At 53.1% G+C, this 16,480-nt stretch overlaps 1 protein-coding gene across 1 annotated transcript in view; it reads left to right on the top strand.

The window, feature by feature from the left end:
* PTPRS (protein tyrosine phosphatase receptor type S) overlaps positions 1 to 16,480 on the top strand; it is a 167,552-nt gene that overhangs the window by 120,949 nt on the left and 30,123 nt on the right. The window contains exons 8-15 of the mRNA XM_077191543.1: positions 944 to 1,525; positions 2,328 to 2,461; positions 2,611 to 2,755; positions 8,175 to 8,480; positions 10,746 to 10,939; positions 11,397 to 11,423; positions 13,273 to 13,390; positions 15,766 to 16,356. Coding sequence (XP_077047658.1) covers positions 944 to 1,525; positions 2,328 to 2,461; positions 2,611 to 2,755; positions 8,175 to 8,480; positions 10,746 to 10,939; positions 11,397 to 11,423; positions 13,273 to 13,390; positions 15,766 to 16,356 — 2,097 coding nt within the window. The remainder of the gene's footprint in view (positions 1 to 943; positions 1,526 to 2,327; positions 2,462 to 2,610; positions 2,756 to 8,174; positions 8,481 to 10,745; positions 10,940 to 11,396; positions 11,424 to 13,272; positions 13,391 to 15,765; positions 16,357 to 16,480) is intronic.

The raw sequence follows: 16,480 nt of genomic DNA, 5'->3' as shown, positions 1-16,480 counted from the left end.
TCAGTATTTCCTTCCTTTCTTTTTTTTTCCCTGTCTTACTCCCTCAATCTAAAAAGCTGATGTGTAGGGCAGATTGCTTCTGCTTCCAACTCTCCCATCTCTTCACATGGGAATCTCACCCGGCTGGTACCTTCTGTCTTTTGTAATTTTGTTTGGATCCTGTTCCCTGCACTGTTCCTGTGTGTGAGCTCTCCCGGGCAGAAGGTGAAAGGAGAAGTTTGAGCTTTACTGTGACCAGGCCTAGAGAAGTCAGGCTTCAGGGCCAGGTTGGAAAGGGCTTGGAGCCACCTGGGCCAGTGGAAGGTGTCCCTGCCCATGGCAGGGGTTTCACTGGATGGGCTTTAAGGCCCCTTTCAACCCAAAACATTCTGGGATTCCATGATAAGAAGAAGTTGCAAAGGAGGCTTGAAAAGGGTCTGAAGTGTGCAGTGAGGACTGCACATGAAGCTTGAGAACAGGTGAAGTGAGAACACCTATCAGTCCCAGCAGGCTCAGGGGGGACTCCCTGGCTGAGGGAGAGGGGAGATGGGGATTAACACAGTTTGTGCCTTGAGGGGAAGCCCTCCCAGCATTTCTGGAGATTTGTTCTGGAGAGCAGAGCCTGCCCTGGGTCATTCCTTGCCCGTGGAGGCTCAGCAGAGAGATGTGAGCACGTGCTGGGAGGGAGCTGAGGAGCTGCTCTCCCTCCCTGCCCCGGGAGGGTGGATGTGCAGCTGAAGCCTTGCTAATGATTCCAGATGTTTAGCTGAACACTTTGCCTTTGATGGAGCAGTTTAAGGAGGATAATAGAGTGGATAACTAGGTTCCTCATGTTCCAGCAGCACTTCCCTGAGCTGCTGGGATTGGTGCTGTGCCTCCGGCTCCTGCAGCCCTAACCAGACCAATTAGGTGCCATTTCAGCATCTGTGGTTTTTTTTAAATGCCTGTTCTTCCTGATTCTCAGCACTTCCCAAGGCTCCTGGGACGCCAGTGGTGACAGAGACAACAGCAACAAGTATCACCATCACCTGGGACTCTGGCAACCCAGACCCCGTGTCCTACTATGTCATTGAGTACAAGTCCAAGAGCCAGGATGGACCCTACCAGATCAAGGAGGACATCACCACCACGCGCTACAGCATCGGGGGGCTCAGCCCCAACTCCGAGTACGAGATCTGGGTCTCTGCAGTGAACAGCATCGGGCAGGGCCCCCCCAGTGAGTCAGTGGTCACCCGCACGGGGGAGCAGGCCCCTGCCAGTGCCCCCCGCAACGTGCAGGGCCGCATGCTGAGCAGCACCACCATGATCATCCAGTGGGAGGAACCGGTGGAGCCCAACGGGCAGATCCGAGGCTACCGGGTCTATTACACCATGGAGCCCGAGCAGCCTGTCAGCAACTGGCAGAAGCACAACGTGGATGACAGCCTGCTGACCACCGTGGGCAGCCTCCTGGAGGATGAGACCTACACCGTGAGAGTGCTGGCCTTCACCTCCGTGGGGGACGGGCCCCTGTCCGACCCCATCCAGGTTAAGACACAGCAAGGAGGTGAGCACCTGTGTGGCTGAGCTGGGCTGTGGGAGGGAGAGCTGTTGGTTGGATTTGGAGGTTTAGATGAGATGTTATTTACTTGGAGGGTGGGGAGGACCTGGCACAGGTTGGCCAGAGAAGATGTGGCTGCCCCATGATCCCTGGAAGCGTCCAAGGCCAGGTTGGACAGGGCTTGCAGCAACCTGGGATAGTGGAAGGTGTCCCTGCTCAGGGAACTGGATGAGCTTTATGGTCTCTTCCAACCCAAATCATTCCATGATTCTAAATGTCTTTAACAGATGTAAAACTGCCCAGGTAGTGGTGACACTTTAACTCTCCCTAAAATACCCAGGAACTACTTTGTCAGAGATAAGTGGGGAATGAGCCTTATGTGTTGAGCTGCAAACACAAGGTGTTTTACCACAGGCTGTCACCCAGCACATTTTTGGCTTGGGCTATGGGAGGAAACCCTGTGTCCTCAATGGGCTGCTCATGGGCTTCCTACTTCCAGAATCTTGTGATACTGGGATTGATGGGAAAGGTTGTATTCTGCATTGCTGAGAAAGAGGCATATGATCCACTGGGATTCTTCCATCTCCAGCAGCTCTGCTCACACTGGAGTCCTGCAGTGGGTTGTAGCTCCACAGCTTTAGAGGCAGGACCTGCCCACGCTGCAGTGTGGCATTTTGCTGCTGACGTGCTCTTCCCACACAGGCTTTGAAGAAAACAGGGCAAGAGCCTCCTAGTCAGCCAAGTTAATGTGGTTTCTCCTGTTTCTCACCTTGCCTCCTCTGCCCCATCGGCTCCCTCTCTGTGCCAGTTCCCGGGCAGCCGATGAACTTCCGAGCAGAAGCCAAGACCGAGACGAGCATTGTGCTGTCGTGGAGCCCCCCACGCCAGGAGATCATAGTGAAGTACGAGCTCCTCTACAAGGAGGGAGACCACAGCAAGGAGGTGAGCCCAAAGTGCGGCAGGGTTGGGGCCGAGGAGCTCCCCGGCCCCGCCGTGGAGCGAGGGGAGCAGGGCAGTGTCTCTGGGCAGGCCTCACCTCTGCTGCCTGTTGTTTGGGTTTATTTTTCTCTTCCCCCCTCGCCCATCCCCAGGTGCTGAAGAACTTCGAGCCCACGACCTCGTTCACGGTGGAAGGCCTGAAGCCCAACACTGAGTATGTCTTCCGGCTGGCCGCCCGCTCGGCCCTGGGGCTGGGGGCCTTCACCCCGGAGGTCCGAGAGCGCACCTTGCAGTCTAGTAGGTGTCTCTCCTTTCCCACCCTTCTCTGAGGGGACCACGGTCAGGGAGCCAGAGATGGTGGGCACAGGGGGACAGAGCTGGGGGCTCCGTTTCACTCCAGGGAGGGGGGACACCTTTGGGAGCTGCTCCCCTCTCCCCTCGCCGCTCCAGCTAGCTGAGACGTGAGCCAGGAGCAGAGCTGGGCTCTGGGGTGCCGGGGTTGGGCAGCACCGTCCTCTGGTGGTGGCCACGCTGGCCATGGTGCTGAGCATGCTCAGGGGATGGCAGGGATGGCAGCCACAGCCAGGCCGTCCCACACAGGCCCAGTGCTGCCACGAAGGGGAGACGCTGGGGAAGAGGGAGGGAGAGGAGCAGGGAAGGTGATTGTTCACAGGCCCAGCCTTCCCCAGCCTTCGGGGAAGCAGTCCCCATGCTCTTGTCCATGAGCACCTCCACAGCCAAGGGGAGGAGGGCCTGGAGCTCTGGGAATGGCCCCGTTTGGGCTCCAGCAGAGCGGGAGAGAGGAGCCCTGTGGAGGCTGGGAGGGGGATGCTGATGACACCAGGATGGAGTGTATGCAACTCAAAACGTGCTGGTTTTAGTTTAATGGATTGTCTCCCTTCGCTGTTGCCCTGGGGACAATAACCCTGGATGGCAATATTTCAACCTGGGCTTTTCACAGATCTTTGCTTTTAAATGAGGTGTTTTTTCACTGCATGAGTGGCTGTGGCAGCTGTTCTTTGTGTTTTCTGTCTCCTCTCATCTCTACTAAATCACTCCGCTGCAGTTTGGAGTAGCCGGGAGCAGAACTAACTCAGAAGTGGCTCTGGTCACCAGTGTGAGGAGGGAGAGCCCTGCTCCCATCCCTCAGAGTCCCTAACAAGGGGGAGCAGCAGGCTGTCGGCTGGGCTTTTTAATTGTCACATCCTGCTGTCTCTCCCTTTCCCTGTCTCCTTCTCTTTCTGTCCCCTGAGGAGTGGGAAGAAAGGGGAGTCTGTTTCTGCATAGACAGAATTCCTTACTGGGGCTTTCTCAGGCCTCCACTCCATTCAAAGATTTTTTGGTTTTTCTTTCCTTCAAATGTTTTCCCCCTTTTTTCTTTCTTTTCTTTTTCTCCATACTCTCTCTACGTTTCATAGGAAAATCCTTTCCTGACTCTGCTGCACATCTGCTGGTTCTGATCCCAGTGTGGTACTGTCAGAGGGAGCATCTCTGTGGGGTGGGGGAAATGAACTGAAAGGACCTGAAAAATAAGTGTTAATCTTACACTCTGCTTCTGTTTTCCAAGGGGTTTCTCTCCTTGAGACCTGTGGGGATGGGAGGCAAAGATGGTCTGGGATTTGTGCTTTCTGGTTCAATAAAACAAGCTGGAAGAGGGGTGTGGGAGCTGCTGGCAGTAGGCCTCAGTGAAAATTTGTCCCTTAAGGGTGAGGAAAAGGGGATCTGGGAAAAGGGAAGGCTTTGGGGCTTTTTCTAACTTGGCATCTGCCCAGAACACGGACGGGTTTCTCTCTCTGTAGCTCAGCTTTCATAGGGAGAGTCTCATTAATTTAATGCTCTTAAGAACATCAGCTGGGAGCTGTCAGTGTCCTGTAACACGGTGAAACATTTTTTCCTGGCTGGCTGTTGGAGGAACGAGTCAATTCTCCCTGCTCCGGGTGACATCCTTCGGCTCACAGACCTTCTGGCTCGGGACAGGCTTTTGTGTCTTCCCTCCTCAGCTCCTTTTCCGTTCAGCTCCTCCTTGGCCTGCTCCATGCCTCTTCTTTCTTCTCTCTCTGCTCTCTGCTTGCCTGCCTGCATGCCCTGCACCCGATGAGCCGGCTCCCTGCTGTCCCTGTCCCTGGCTGGGCCATGTCACCCCACGATGGCATCTTGTCCTTGGAGTGACAGAGCCTCTCCCTGCTCTCCCCTCTGCTCCTGCTGTCCCCTCCCAGCACCCACCCGCATGTGGCAGCCCCTCCCTGCACCTCCCTGCCAGGGTGGCTCCTCCTGAGCATCATAACCCAAGTAAAATCCATTAAACTAAAGGTAAAGTATCTTTTTCTTCTTGAAGTAGCTGGGTTTTAACTCTTCAAGTACCAGAGACATAGCTTGTAAAACGGACAGGCTCTCGTGGCTGGGAGAAGCTGGTTTGCCCTTTCTGGTTAGCCATGACCTTCCCAGGCTCCCTGGCAACTCTCCCAGTGGGAAATTCCAGAGGGCAAAGCGTGCTCAGCAGGCAGGGGTGGCAGGGTGGGTGCTGTGAGGCTGCACGTGCAGGTGTAGAGGAACAATGGGGCTTTCTCACCCTCTGTTCCTGCCCAAGGAAGGATTTCCCCCCCCACGTAGCTCCGCTCTCCCTCCTGTCCCCCTCCTCACAGAACACGAAGTGAATGAAATACCCAAAGTCTGTGGTACCTAAAGGGTTAAAAAACATGATATTGTGCAAGGTCAGTAAGGGTCATTCTTGTGGCTTGGACAGTCAACTTTAAAGCATGTAAAAGGTGCAGCTCAGGTGAGTACTGGCTGGTCTCAAGCAGATTCACAAATACAGTCCACCCTGTGGCTGCAGGCTCACCACCGGTGGCTCTGCAGACACTCCCAGATGTCCTGGAGCCCTGGGAGGGTGGGGAGGGGTCCCAAAAGGCTGGTGGAACCGGCCAGCAGGCCAAGGCAGAGCTCTGCTGCCTGGGGGCTCCTGGCTGAGCCCAGGGAGGGGCTGGTTGCAGAGCTGAGCTCGCAGCCCCAGCGGGGTTGGTGGCACTGGGCTCCTGGCGCTGTCCCCAGCGTCCCCAGGGTCACACAGGTTGGGCTGGATTGTGAAGGGAACAGGGCCATGAGCTCCCAGAGGCGTGTCCAGCGTGGCCAGCCAGCACCCCTGGCTGTTCTCCTCCGACGGGGAGGGGGCCGGGCAGCACCTGGGCCTTCTCCCCCATCACCCACCCCCAACCGTGCCTTTTTGACCAGAGAAAGTGCAAAACCATCCCCAAAGGAGGCCTCACCCCAGGGCCTCTCAGTAGGTCCCTGTGCTGGAGCGTAGAGGGTGAGTGAGCGAGCGTGGCAGCGCAGACAGTGAGCCCAGTGCCAGCTGGAGCTGAGCTCTGCTTCTGGGGCTTTCAGAATGAGGTGCAGGATGAAGGGTAGGTCAGGTCAGACCCTCTCTGCAGTGGGTTTCTCAGCTGTGGTGGCTTTGGCTGGCACTAAGCAGGAAAGGTGGATTTTTAATATGCCCAGCCTCTGATGAAGACCAAAAAAAGAAGGGAATGGCACCGTGGCAGCAATGGGAGAGGGCTGAGTCTGTCCCTCCATACCTTGAAACCATCCTTGAGCTGGTTCTGGGACATGGGATGAGCAGTGCACCTCTGTCCTGGAGAGGTGCAGCAATCACAGCAGATGGAGAGAGCCAGAGGGAAGGAGATCTGGGAACGTGCTCTCCTGCTCTCTGTGCTGACAGTTTAGCAAAAGAGAACAGATTGGGGTCCAAAATTGCCATTTCTGCAATAGTAGCTGGGGTTCTGCTGGTGGGGGAGGACTTGGGGGGATCATCATGAGCAGAGTGACATTTTAAAAGCCAGTCATGTGCAGAAACCCACCAGGAGCTTGGTCTGGCCTCGTAGCTCAGTTCCTCTTGTTCTCTTGTAAGAAAGTCTTATAAGTTAGCAGTTGAAGCGTGGAAGGTAGGTAAACAGACTGGGAATGTTCTGGAAGGAGTCACTTTTTATATCAGTATTATTTTATTATTATGATTTCCTTTCTGGTGTTTTGTTTTGTTTTGTTTTTCTTTTTGTTTCAAATTATTGGCTTGATTTATGTTTTATTTCCCAGTTTGTTCCTTTCGGTTTGGTTCATTTGACATCTTTTGTGTTGTTTTGCGTGGCCAGCCATGGCCAGGGCTTGTCAGCCTCCTCACTGGGAGTGCTGGGGAGAAGGGGGCCATTCTGCCAGGTTAAAGACAGCAATAGTGCATAAAAATAGAAGGAAAACACCCAAAATGTCCTACTGGGCAGGGTGCTCAGAGAGAAGTGGAGGGATTATCTCTGCCCTTTTTGAAAAGCCACTTCCCTCTGTCTCCTGCAAAGTGTGTGGCTCTCACTCCAGTGCCAGCTGGGCTTGGTGTGACTGGATTTAGCAGAGTCCTCGAGGCAAACTGGGCCTAAACATCTGGGTTGGACTCAAGGATGGGAGTTAGAGGCTTGAAAACAATCATTCCTCACTAAAAGAGCTTTTTGTTGATTAAAAAGCATCAGAGGAATGAGAAGCAGTGACCAGCACTGACCTACTGCTTCTTGCAGGTGATACTTGGGGAGCTTGTGAGTCAACCCCAGTTTCCTGCCCTGTCTGCAGAGACTTAAAAGCTCTTTATTGCAGCTGGGTGATATTGGAGTTATTGATTTGCCCTGAGAATGGATCACACTCTGCTTCCCTGTGCTGATCAGTTGTCCTTAGTGACAGGCAGAAGTGTGGGCCAGCTCCTGGAGGTGTTCAGGGCCAGGAAGGAGCCCCCTGGATGGTGGCAGCTGCTCCTGCCCAGGGCAGGGGATGGAACCAGAGGAGCTTTAAGGGAGAGCTGTGGGTTCTACCTTCCCCACCTCCTGGTCACCCTCCTGCTGCCACCCTGAGAAGGTGCCTGGGTAGGGCCACAGTTCCCAAGGTTTTCTCCCAGAAACGCCCTGGTGTAGTTCAGGCAGAGAGTGCAGTGGGAATTAGACCTGTGCTGCTTTGGAAAATCCCCTGGATACACAAATACCTCACCAAACCCACTGCCTCCCTCCTTCTGCAAGTGCTTTCTCAAAAACCTCCTCTCTAAACACCATGGCTTGGCAGTGTCCTGGGCATTCCTGCTGTGGGATTTGGCCTCCTCCAGTCTGGGGACAGCTAATCACTTCCATCTGGAGGTACAGACTCTTAAATTTAAGCCTCCTGGCAAAAGATTTGCTTTTCTTACTTAATTTTCACAGATCCCTTCAAAGAAATTCAAGATCCCAGAGACTGAGGTTGGAAAGTGTTTTCCCAGCCAGAGCAGGATTTGCCAGGCTGCTGTAAAACAGGGAGCCAAAGGAGAGGGTTTTTATAGGGTGCAGCTGGGTGTGTAGCTGGTGCCAGCTTAGTGGAAGCAGCAGGACCCTCTTGGCTGGCCCGCTTGCTGGTTTAGTCCTTTGCTTTACACCATTTCAGTTTTGATGCCCCATTTAATTTCTGTTGGCTTTTTTTTTTTTTTTTTTAAAAAAAACCCTCTTCATTTCAGAAAAAAAAAAAAAAAGACAACAACAAAAAGCTCTCTTCTCTTTTAATTTTATCTTCCTAAACCAAACTTTCGTACGTTTTATTTTAGATTTTTTTGTTATCATTTTCCTTTTTTTTTTTCTTTTATCTTTCCCATCTTTTGTTTGTTTTTTTTTTCTCCCTCCCCTTCTTTCCCTTTTTTCCCTGCTCCTGAATTTTCCCCCCCTCCTAGAACCGTCTGCCCCCCCTCAAGATGTAAAATGTGTCAGCACCCGCTCCACCGCCATTCTGGTAAGTTGGCGGCCGCCGCCGGCCGAGAGCCAGAACGGCGTCCTGGCCGGCTACAGCGTCCACTATCGAGCGCTGGACTCGGAGGACACGGAGCTAAAGGAGGTGAATGATATCCCCCCAACCACCAGTCAGATCCTGCTGGAGTCCCTGGAGAAGTGGACCGAGTACCGCGTCACCGTGGTGGCTCACACGGAGGTGGGGCCGGGCCCGGAGAGCTCGCCGGTCATCGTGCGCACGGATGAAGATGGTGAGTGAGAAGGGTTTGGGTTCTGCTGGGGAGGGTTCCTGTCCCTGCAGGGGGTTGTTCCCATCAGCAATCTCACAGCCAGGCCCTTCCCGTGGCTCTTGAGTGGTGCCAGGCCAGAGCTGGAGTGGGATCCAAGATCTGGGTTGTGCGGCATCTTCTGGTGCCGTCACCTGGCATCCTCTGGTGCCATCACCCCATCACCTGGTGCCATCACCCCATCACCTGGTGCCACCACCCCATCATCTGGCATCCTCTGGCGCTATCTGGGGTCTGTAGGGTTCCCCTCCCCTGCATTTATGGGATCTGTAGGGTTCTCCTCCCCTGGATTTACAGAGTCTGTAGGGTTCTCCTCTCCTGGATTTATGGGGTCTGTAGGGTTCTCCTCTCCTGGATTTATGGGGTCTGTAGGGTTCTCCTCCCCTGGATTTATGGGGTCTGTAGGGTTCCCCTCCCCTGCATTTATGGGGTCTGTAGGGTTCCCCTCTCCTGCATTTGTGGGGTCTGTAGGGTTCTCCTCCCCTGCATTTATGGAGTCTGTAGGGTTCTCCTCCCCTGCATTTATGGGGTTTGTAGGGTTCCCCTCTCCTGGATTTACAGGGTCTTAATATCTCCAAGTCTTGACTGCACCATCCTCTGGTGCTATCTGAGCACTGGGGTCTGTAGGGTTCTCTTCCCCTGCATTTATGGGGTCTGTAGGGTTCCCCTCCCCTGGATTGGTCTTAATATCTCTGAGTCTTGACTGCACCACTCCCCCTGCAAAGATGCTCTCACTGAGCCAGGAGCAGCCAAGGCACTAAAAACCTTTGCTCTGAGGAAAACCTTTGCTGCCAGAACTTGAATCATTGTATATCCTGAGTTGGAAGGGACCCACGAGGATCAGCCAAGTCGAGCTCCTGGTCCTGCATGGGACAGCCCCAAGAATCCCACCCTGTGCCTGGGAGCACATGTTTTAAAGTATTAAAGAGTTCTTCCCACACATTCCTTGTTACTACCTCCTCCTTAGGTCAGAGCTTTTGTCAGTCATAGAAAGGAGGAATCTGTTAAAGTTTCAAAAACCTTGAGTGACAACAGGTCAGTGACCCCGCTGAGAGACCTGACTTTTCCTGGTATTTCTACAGTAAAATAAAACCAGGGAAAAGCATGAATGGGTGTATGAAGGGAGAGGAGCCCCCTCAATGTGAGGGTAGAACCTCAAATAATATTGGGAGAATTTAGGGAGCTGGAGATAAACAATGATAGCTTATTATTAAAAACAACCTGCAGGTGTTGTTTTCCTAATACCTGTTTTCTTGTTATTCTCATAAGATTGTTTATAAATGGGCTCTTGTTAATTAGCCAGTCAGGTGAAATGTATTGATTAGATGACCAATCAGGTCTACCTGGATCAGAGCAATGTATAAAAGGAGCTGTCTGAAGTAAAGACGTGTGCTTTATGCCACTCAGCCCTCTGATGGCTCTGAAGAGTGACACCATCCCCGTGTCCAGGTTGTGCAGATCAGGTCCCACAGAACTTCACAATCCCCCAGAACTGGGAGGGCAGTGCCAGGTGAGCTCAGGTGCTCAGGTCTCCTCCCAGAGCTCAAATCCAGTGTGTGCACAGCCCAGAGGAGCAGGGACGGGCTCCCAGCAGACCCTCAGTTGTCAGCACCCAGGACATCCCTCTGGCTGTCCTGAGCAGCCAAGAGCCCAGGGGGCTCAGAGACCTGGCACAGAGCCCAGAATGCCCCTGTGGGTTTGATTATGACCCATGGAGCAAGTTACCAACCTTAGATGAAGATCAGCAAGCCACAAAAAATTAAGTAGAACGATAGTGAATTTATCAGGGGGTGGAAAAGTAGATTTTGGGGTTTCTAGAATGAAGGTCCAGAGGGCAAGATGGAGGGATCTGGGTGTGTCCAGCCTTTCTCCTTCTTCTTCTTGCCTCCATCTTCTGCTATGATGTTGGCACTTTTAGATTGGTTTAGAGTAGAAGCTCACTGTCTAACATAGGTGATAGGTATTGGAAAGTAATTGCAAACATTGTATACATATTATTTAGTATAAAGACATAACACCACCCCAGGGGCAGGCAGACTGTCCTGGGCTGTCTTGCTGAACTGACCTCAGAAGGACAGGAGAAAAAATTTTATCAATAAAGAACAATAAACAACCTTGAGACCGAGAACTGAAGAGCTCTGACTCCTTCGAGTGCCGGGCTGGGAAAAGAGACTTTGGAATTCCGACCCCCAATGACCAGAGCCCCCTGGCTTGCCTCCCTCCCTGCAGTGCCCAGCGCTCCACCACGGAAGGTGGAGGTGGAGGTGCTCAACTCCTCGGCCATCCAGGTGTTCTGGCGCTCGCCGGTGCCCAGCCGGCAGCACGGCCAGATCCGCGGCTACCAGGTGCACTACGTGCGCATGGAGAACGGCGAGGCCAGGGGGCTGCCCCACATCAAGGACATCATGCTGGCTGATGCCCAGGTAAGGGCGAGCCTGGGCGAGCCTCAGGAGGCTGGGGAAGGGGGGATGTGGCTGTTCTGGGCAGTGTGACTCTGCAGAAGGGCCAAAAGGGGACGTGGGACAAGATGTGGCTGTGTCGCTGCCACACCTCTGTCTCTGCCGCACCTCTGTGTCTCGTTTGTGCTCTCAGACAATGTTGCTGTGGAAGAGTATGAGCTGCTGTCCCAGCACTGAGATAGATAAATATCCATCCATCCATTCATCCTTGCTGTGTCTGGGAAGTCTGTTAATTCAGGCCAAGGCCACAGTGGAATCTACTAATTTCTCCCACTCTACTTCTTCCCTCATGCTTGCCTGGTAACTTCTGACCTTGTGTGGCTGCTTGCTCAGGGACTCCTTCCTCATGCTGTGTCTCTGTCTTTCCCTTCTTTCCCCTCTTGTATTCTCACGTGCCAAACCTCTCTTGTTCTCTGCCCAGTGGGAAACGGATGACACTGCTGAATACGTAAGTAAAAACATCAAAACCCTCCCATGCTGGTTCTGCCTCTTCCCTTCTCCCACTTCCTGTTGTGGTGTAATATTTATATTTTCCTTTTCCTTTTTGTTTTTGTTTTTTGCAGTGCAAGTGTGCCTGTTTTAGAGCCTGTTTTTGGTGTTCCCATGCATTGTCCCCTCCCTGTCACTGCTCCGTGCCCCTCTGTGATCGTGTCGTTTGTCAGCACGCAGCAATCCCACAGGGTTTTCCCTTTGGCTCTGAAGGAAAGATGGGTCTGCTGCTCCTCCACGGGGAAGCAGATGGCATATTGAATTTGGGACTGCTTTGAACAGATGAGAATCCTAAAATAGTTTGGATTGGAAGGGACCTTAAAGGCCATCTTGTTCTACTCCCAGCCAGGAGCAGGGACGCCTTCCACCAGACCAGGGAGCTCAGATGGGCTGCTTTGTAACCTCTGTGTCTGGAAAAGATAGCCTGGGAAGCACTGGGAGCACAGAATCCATGAGTCCTGAGCTACCACGGCATGAACAAATGCTTTGTACTCTCAAAGGGCCAAGATTTTTAGAAACTCATTGATGCAAAGCACTGAATCATTATTGGTGCTTTTCCTTTTGAAGTACCTTCAAATCAGCTTGGCTGTTAGGCATTTGCTATTTCTGCTAAAATGATAAATGTTTTCCAAAATCCTCCAGCTACCAAGAAGGAGGAGAAAGCATTTTCTTCTTGGAATGGCAAGGTTCTGAGATAACACACAACTAAACTGGTGGTGTCTGTGTCTCCTGGGCATTGCCAAGTGCCCTGCACAAGTGAGGGGCCTCCCTTTGAAGGATGGAGAATGAGCCTCAGGGAGGCAAAGCCCCTTTCCTAAAATCTTCATAAAGCTCAGTGGCAGGTGTGAGAGCAGAACAATTTTCTTGACTTCCAGAAGCCAGACCTGTCCCTGCAGCTGACGGCCTCAAAGTCACTGATCAAAATCCCACTGTTCCAAAGTTCTGCTGTTCCACTCCCAGCTCACCATCAGGGGAAATAGTTATTTCCAGGACTAACAAATTCTTCCCAAGTGCTGCCCTGAGATTTAATATTGAATGCACGAAGGGGTGAGGAGAGTGGAAAGCCATAAAACATGCACAACATTCCCATCTCCCTCCTTTCTGGGGCCTTGGGGAAAACCCTGCTGCATGTGCTGTCATCCTGTTTGATTTAGCACGGGTGTTCCTTTTCCAACACAGCCCTTTGAAAGGCTGCATCCCTCCTGGGGAAGGGCTGTTCTTGAGGCCAGTGTTCCAACAAAAGCTCCTGGGAGCCAGGTGTGGGGAGGCTGATAGAGGATGGGAAGGAGGGGGTGGGATTTAGCAGGGAGCTTTAGCGTGAGCAGAATGTGTCGTCTTGCACTTTGCATTCAAGCAATCCCTTTAATATTATGAAAGCATTAAAAATATCTCTTGAGGAGAGAAGAGAGGGGTAATGGTGAAAAAAAAAACCGTAATCTCCCTGAAACCTCTGAGCCTCCTCTGAGGCCGCACAGTGGAGAGCAAAGCTTTGAAGGGAGCGACAGCATTTGGATGCTGAAGTGGTTTGTGTGAAGACAGGGAATGTGTGAGAGGCAGATCTGGAGGAGGCTGCCTTGCACAGGGCCCTGCAGAGCCAGGCTGTGTTTGCAGAGCTGTGAGTGGCTCTCCAGGGGAATGGGGCTCTCCCCCTCTGCCACTTCCCACAGAAGCCCCAGAGTGTCTCGTGCCCTTGGATTTGGTGTTCCTGCATGCTGGAAAAGGGCTGAGCCTCCTGCCAGGAGGAGAGAGCTGCTCTTGGGTGTGGGTCTGAATATTGACATGATTTCCCTTTGGCATCTGGCAAACAGGAAATGATCATTGCTGGGCTCCAGCCCGAGACTGCCTATTCCATCACCGTGGCCGCCTACACCATGAAGGGAGATGGTGCCCGCAGCAAACCCAAAGTGGTCACCACCAAGGGTGCAGGTGAGAGCCTTTTCCTCAGCCAGTGTGATTCACCCCTTCCCTAAAGCCAGGGGCTTCTCCACACTCAGCTTCTTTCATCCCACCCCCTTCTGAAAGGACAGACTTGCAGCAAGAGCCAGACTGCCCCAAAGGCAAAATTAGATGTAGGGAGGCAGAAACACCTTCCTTCATTCCTCACATGCAGCCCTCACCAAATGTCACAGTTTTCTGTCCAGTGCTTCAGAAAGCCCAGGCACACCCAGAAACAGAACAGAGGATAATTTGTCTCTTGTAGTGTCTTGGGCTGCAAATTCCAGTGCATCAGAAGGAAAGTGACTGGAGAGGCTGCAGCTTTGCCAGGTGGCCCACGCAGGTACACTGGGGACAGCACAGCTCTGCTCTCAGGGTGGTGACTTGCAAAGACCTGAGGAGCAGCAGGCAGACAGTGGTGCTTGTCCTGCCCACTCTTCTCTTCTGCTGCCATGTCTGGTGTACATCCCCTGTGTTCAGAACTGCTGGAGGGAGAAACTCTGACAGTATTGACCTTTCCTGGCTCCTGTTTCTGGGATCTGGGCTCTGCCTGCACGTACCAGCCAAAGCCTTTTTGTTCACTCACCCTCTTCTCCTTCCCCTGCAGTTCTGCCCATGTTTCTCTTCCCTAACTCCCTGCTTCTCTGCTTTCCTTCTTCCTGAGGCTCTCCACCCTTTCTGTTTTCCTCTCCTGGAGCCTTTCTCTCTGCCTGGCTCCCTTGTCACTCTCCCTTGTCACCCTCCCTCATCTCTTCCATTAGGATTTGCAGTGCAGGTGATCAGTCACAGAGGGATGTTTTCTCCAGCACAGCAGCTATTACCCAAAACTCAATTTCCCCTGACTTGAAATAGCTATTTAAAAAAAAAATCTTTCAAATGGCTCTGTAACATTCTTACCTTCTTCGCAGTATTGAGTCAATACACCTTTTGAGAGGAGAGATTTCTTTCTTTATCATTCAGGGCTGGGGGCTGAATTTAAATACAATAATACATCTAATTTTCTCCTTTACTGTCCAAACCAATTGCAAAATAAAACACTTCCCCGTCTCTGAACTTTCTTCTCACCTTTATTCCAAACAATATTTGTTGTGCAGATGTAATACTTTCAAGCTCAGCTGATTACAGTAACGTTTGTGATAAAAACTGAAACATAAAGGTAATGGCACTCTTTTTCTCTTTAATGTGTTCCTTAGGCATTCCCAGGGGAGGAGGCTGGCTCTCCCTGCCATTCTTTGGCACTTTGGAAGGAATGCAGCATTTGTTTCAGAGACAGCCCCTCATCCCCAAGGAGGTGTCAGTGGAGGCAGCAGGCAGAGTTCCCCAGTGTGACCCTTTCAAACCCTGCCCTGCTCCCTCCTTCCAGCGTTCCAGCCCTCACCCCTTGGGCAGGCTCCTGCTGTGGGACATCTCCCAGCTCCATTTTCTCTCCTCCTGTCCAACCAGGAGGAATAATACCAAGGCGGAGAGAAGGAAATTAGATCTCTAATAGTGGAGCTGAGTGTCAATGACGCGTGAGCTGCTGGAATTAATGCTCTGCTTTCTCTGGCTTCGGGGATCTCTGGGCCTGCACGTGTCATTTAACTGTGGCTGTGGGCTTGCTTAGCAGTCAGCCAGTGCCAGGGCTCATTAGGCAGAGACATGGCACTGCTGAGCTCCCCAGAACCCCCAGACGTGGGGGAGCTCACTGAAAATGCACCAGCACTGTGAGTTCCCTTCCTCCAGAGGAGAGGAGCAGCTCAGAGCGAGCAGCAGCTCTCCCTGCCCTCTGCCTCACACACATTTTGGGCTCTGGCTCCTCTGCCTGTGCTTCCTTCTGTACCCAAGTGGGCGATGAGCTGCCTGCCAGCCGTGTGAGCTGGCCCCGTGCCTGCTGCTCAGGACCTGGGGCTGCCCAGACTTCCTTCCATCCTTCATTGCTTCACCCTCAGCTGCTCTGGACTCCCCAGCCTGGGCCAATCTGTTCCAGGCTCTTTCTGCATGAGTTGGGCTGTGTAATGGAGAGAGGGAGGGAGGTTGGGACTTTGGAGACTCCAGGTTTGTTTTTCCCTGCCCTGGGAAGCAGCTGGGACAGGAGGCTGGGAGTCTGACCCCTGAGTCTGTTCTTCCCAGTGGTGGAGGATGAGTGGTCCAGGGATGGGGAGGAGCTGTGTGTACATCTTTCCATCCTGAACAAAGGGAAGAAAGTAAATTCAGGAATGTGTCAGCAGCTCACAGCTGACATGTTGGCAGTGCTCCTCATTTCCCAAACTGTTTAGGGCCCATCCAGCTGTGCAGGGTGGCAGCAGTTTGGGGTTCCGTGGAGCCCAGCTGGAACATTGCTGCAGCTGAAGAGTCCCTGCAGCTCCTGTGTCTCTCTTCTCTCCCAGTCCCAGGAAAGCCCATCCTGTCTGTGCACCAGACAGAGGAGAACACTCTGCTGGTGAAGTGGGAGCCCCCGCTGGGCGCCGAGGGCCAGGTGCTGGGCTACCGGCTGCAGTTTGGCCGCAAGGACGTGGCCCCCCTGGCCACGCTGGAGTTCTCAGCTCTGGAGGATAAGTACATCGCCACCAGCATCCACAAGGGCGCCACCTACGTCTTCAAGCTGGCCGTGAAAAGCCGGGCTGGCTTCGGGGAGGAAGCCGTGCAGGAACTCAGCACCCCCGAGGACATCCCCAAGGGGTACCCCCAGATCCTGGAGGCCAGCAATGTCACATCCATGTCGGTGCAGTTCGGCTGGCTGCCCCCCGTGCTGGCCGAGAGGAACGGCGCCATCGTCAAATACACCGTGGCCTACCGGGAAGCCGGTTCTCCCGGGAACCTGCTGGAAAAAGAGCTGCCCCCCTCCCCAGAGAACTCGTACACCCTCAACGGCCTCAAACCCAACACCGCCTATGACGTTAAAATCCGTGCTCACACCAGTAAAGGCCCCGGGCCCTACAGCCCGACCGTCCAGTATCGGACGTTCCAGCTGGACCAAGGTAGGACTCACCGGTTTCTCCTCCCTCTCTCCCCTTGTATCCGGGGCTGGTGAGGCAAGAGAGCTGGAGAGGTCAGGCCGGGCTCAGCCAGGCTCGTGAGTAAATGCAAAGCACTCTGGTGTCA

Source organism: Agelaius phoeniceus, chromosome 29 (assembly GCF_051311805.1).
Source record: "Agelaius phoeniceus isolate bAgePho1 chromosome 29, bAgePho1.hap1, whole genome shotgun sequence".
Taxonomy (NCBI): Eukaryota; Metazoa; Chordata; class Aves; order Passeriformes; family Icteridae; genus Agelaius; species Agelaius phoeniceus.
Note: the sequence above shows the minus strand (reverse complement) of the source record. Positions and strands in the feature narration are given on the sequence as shown.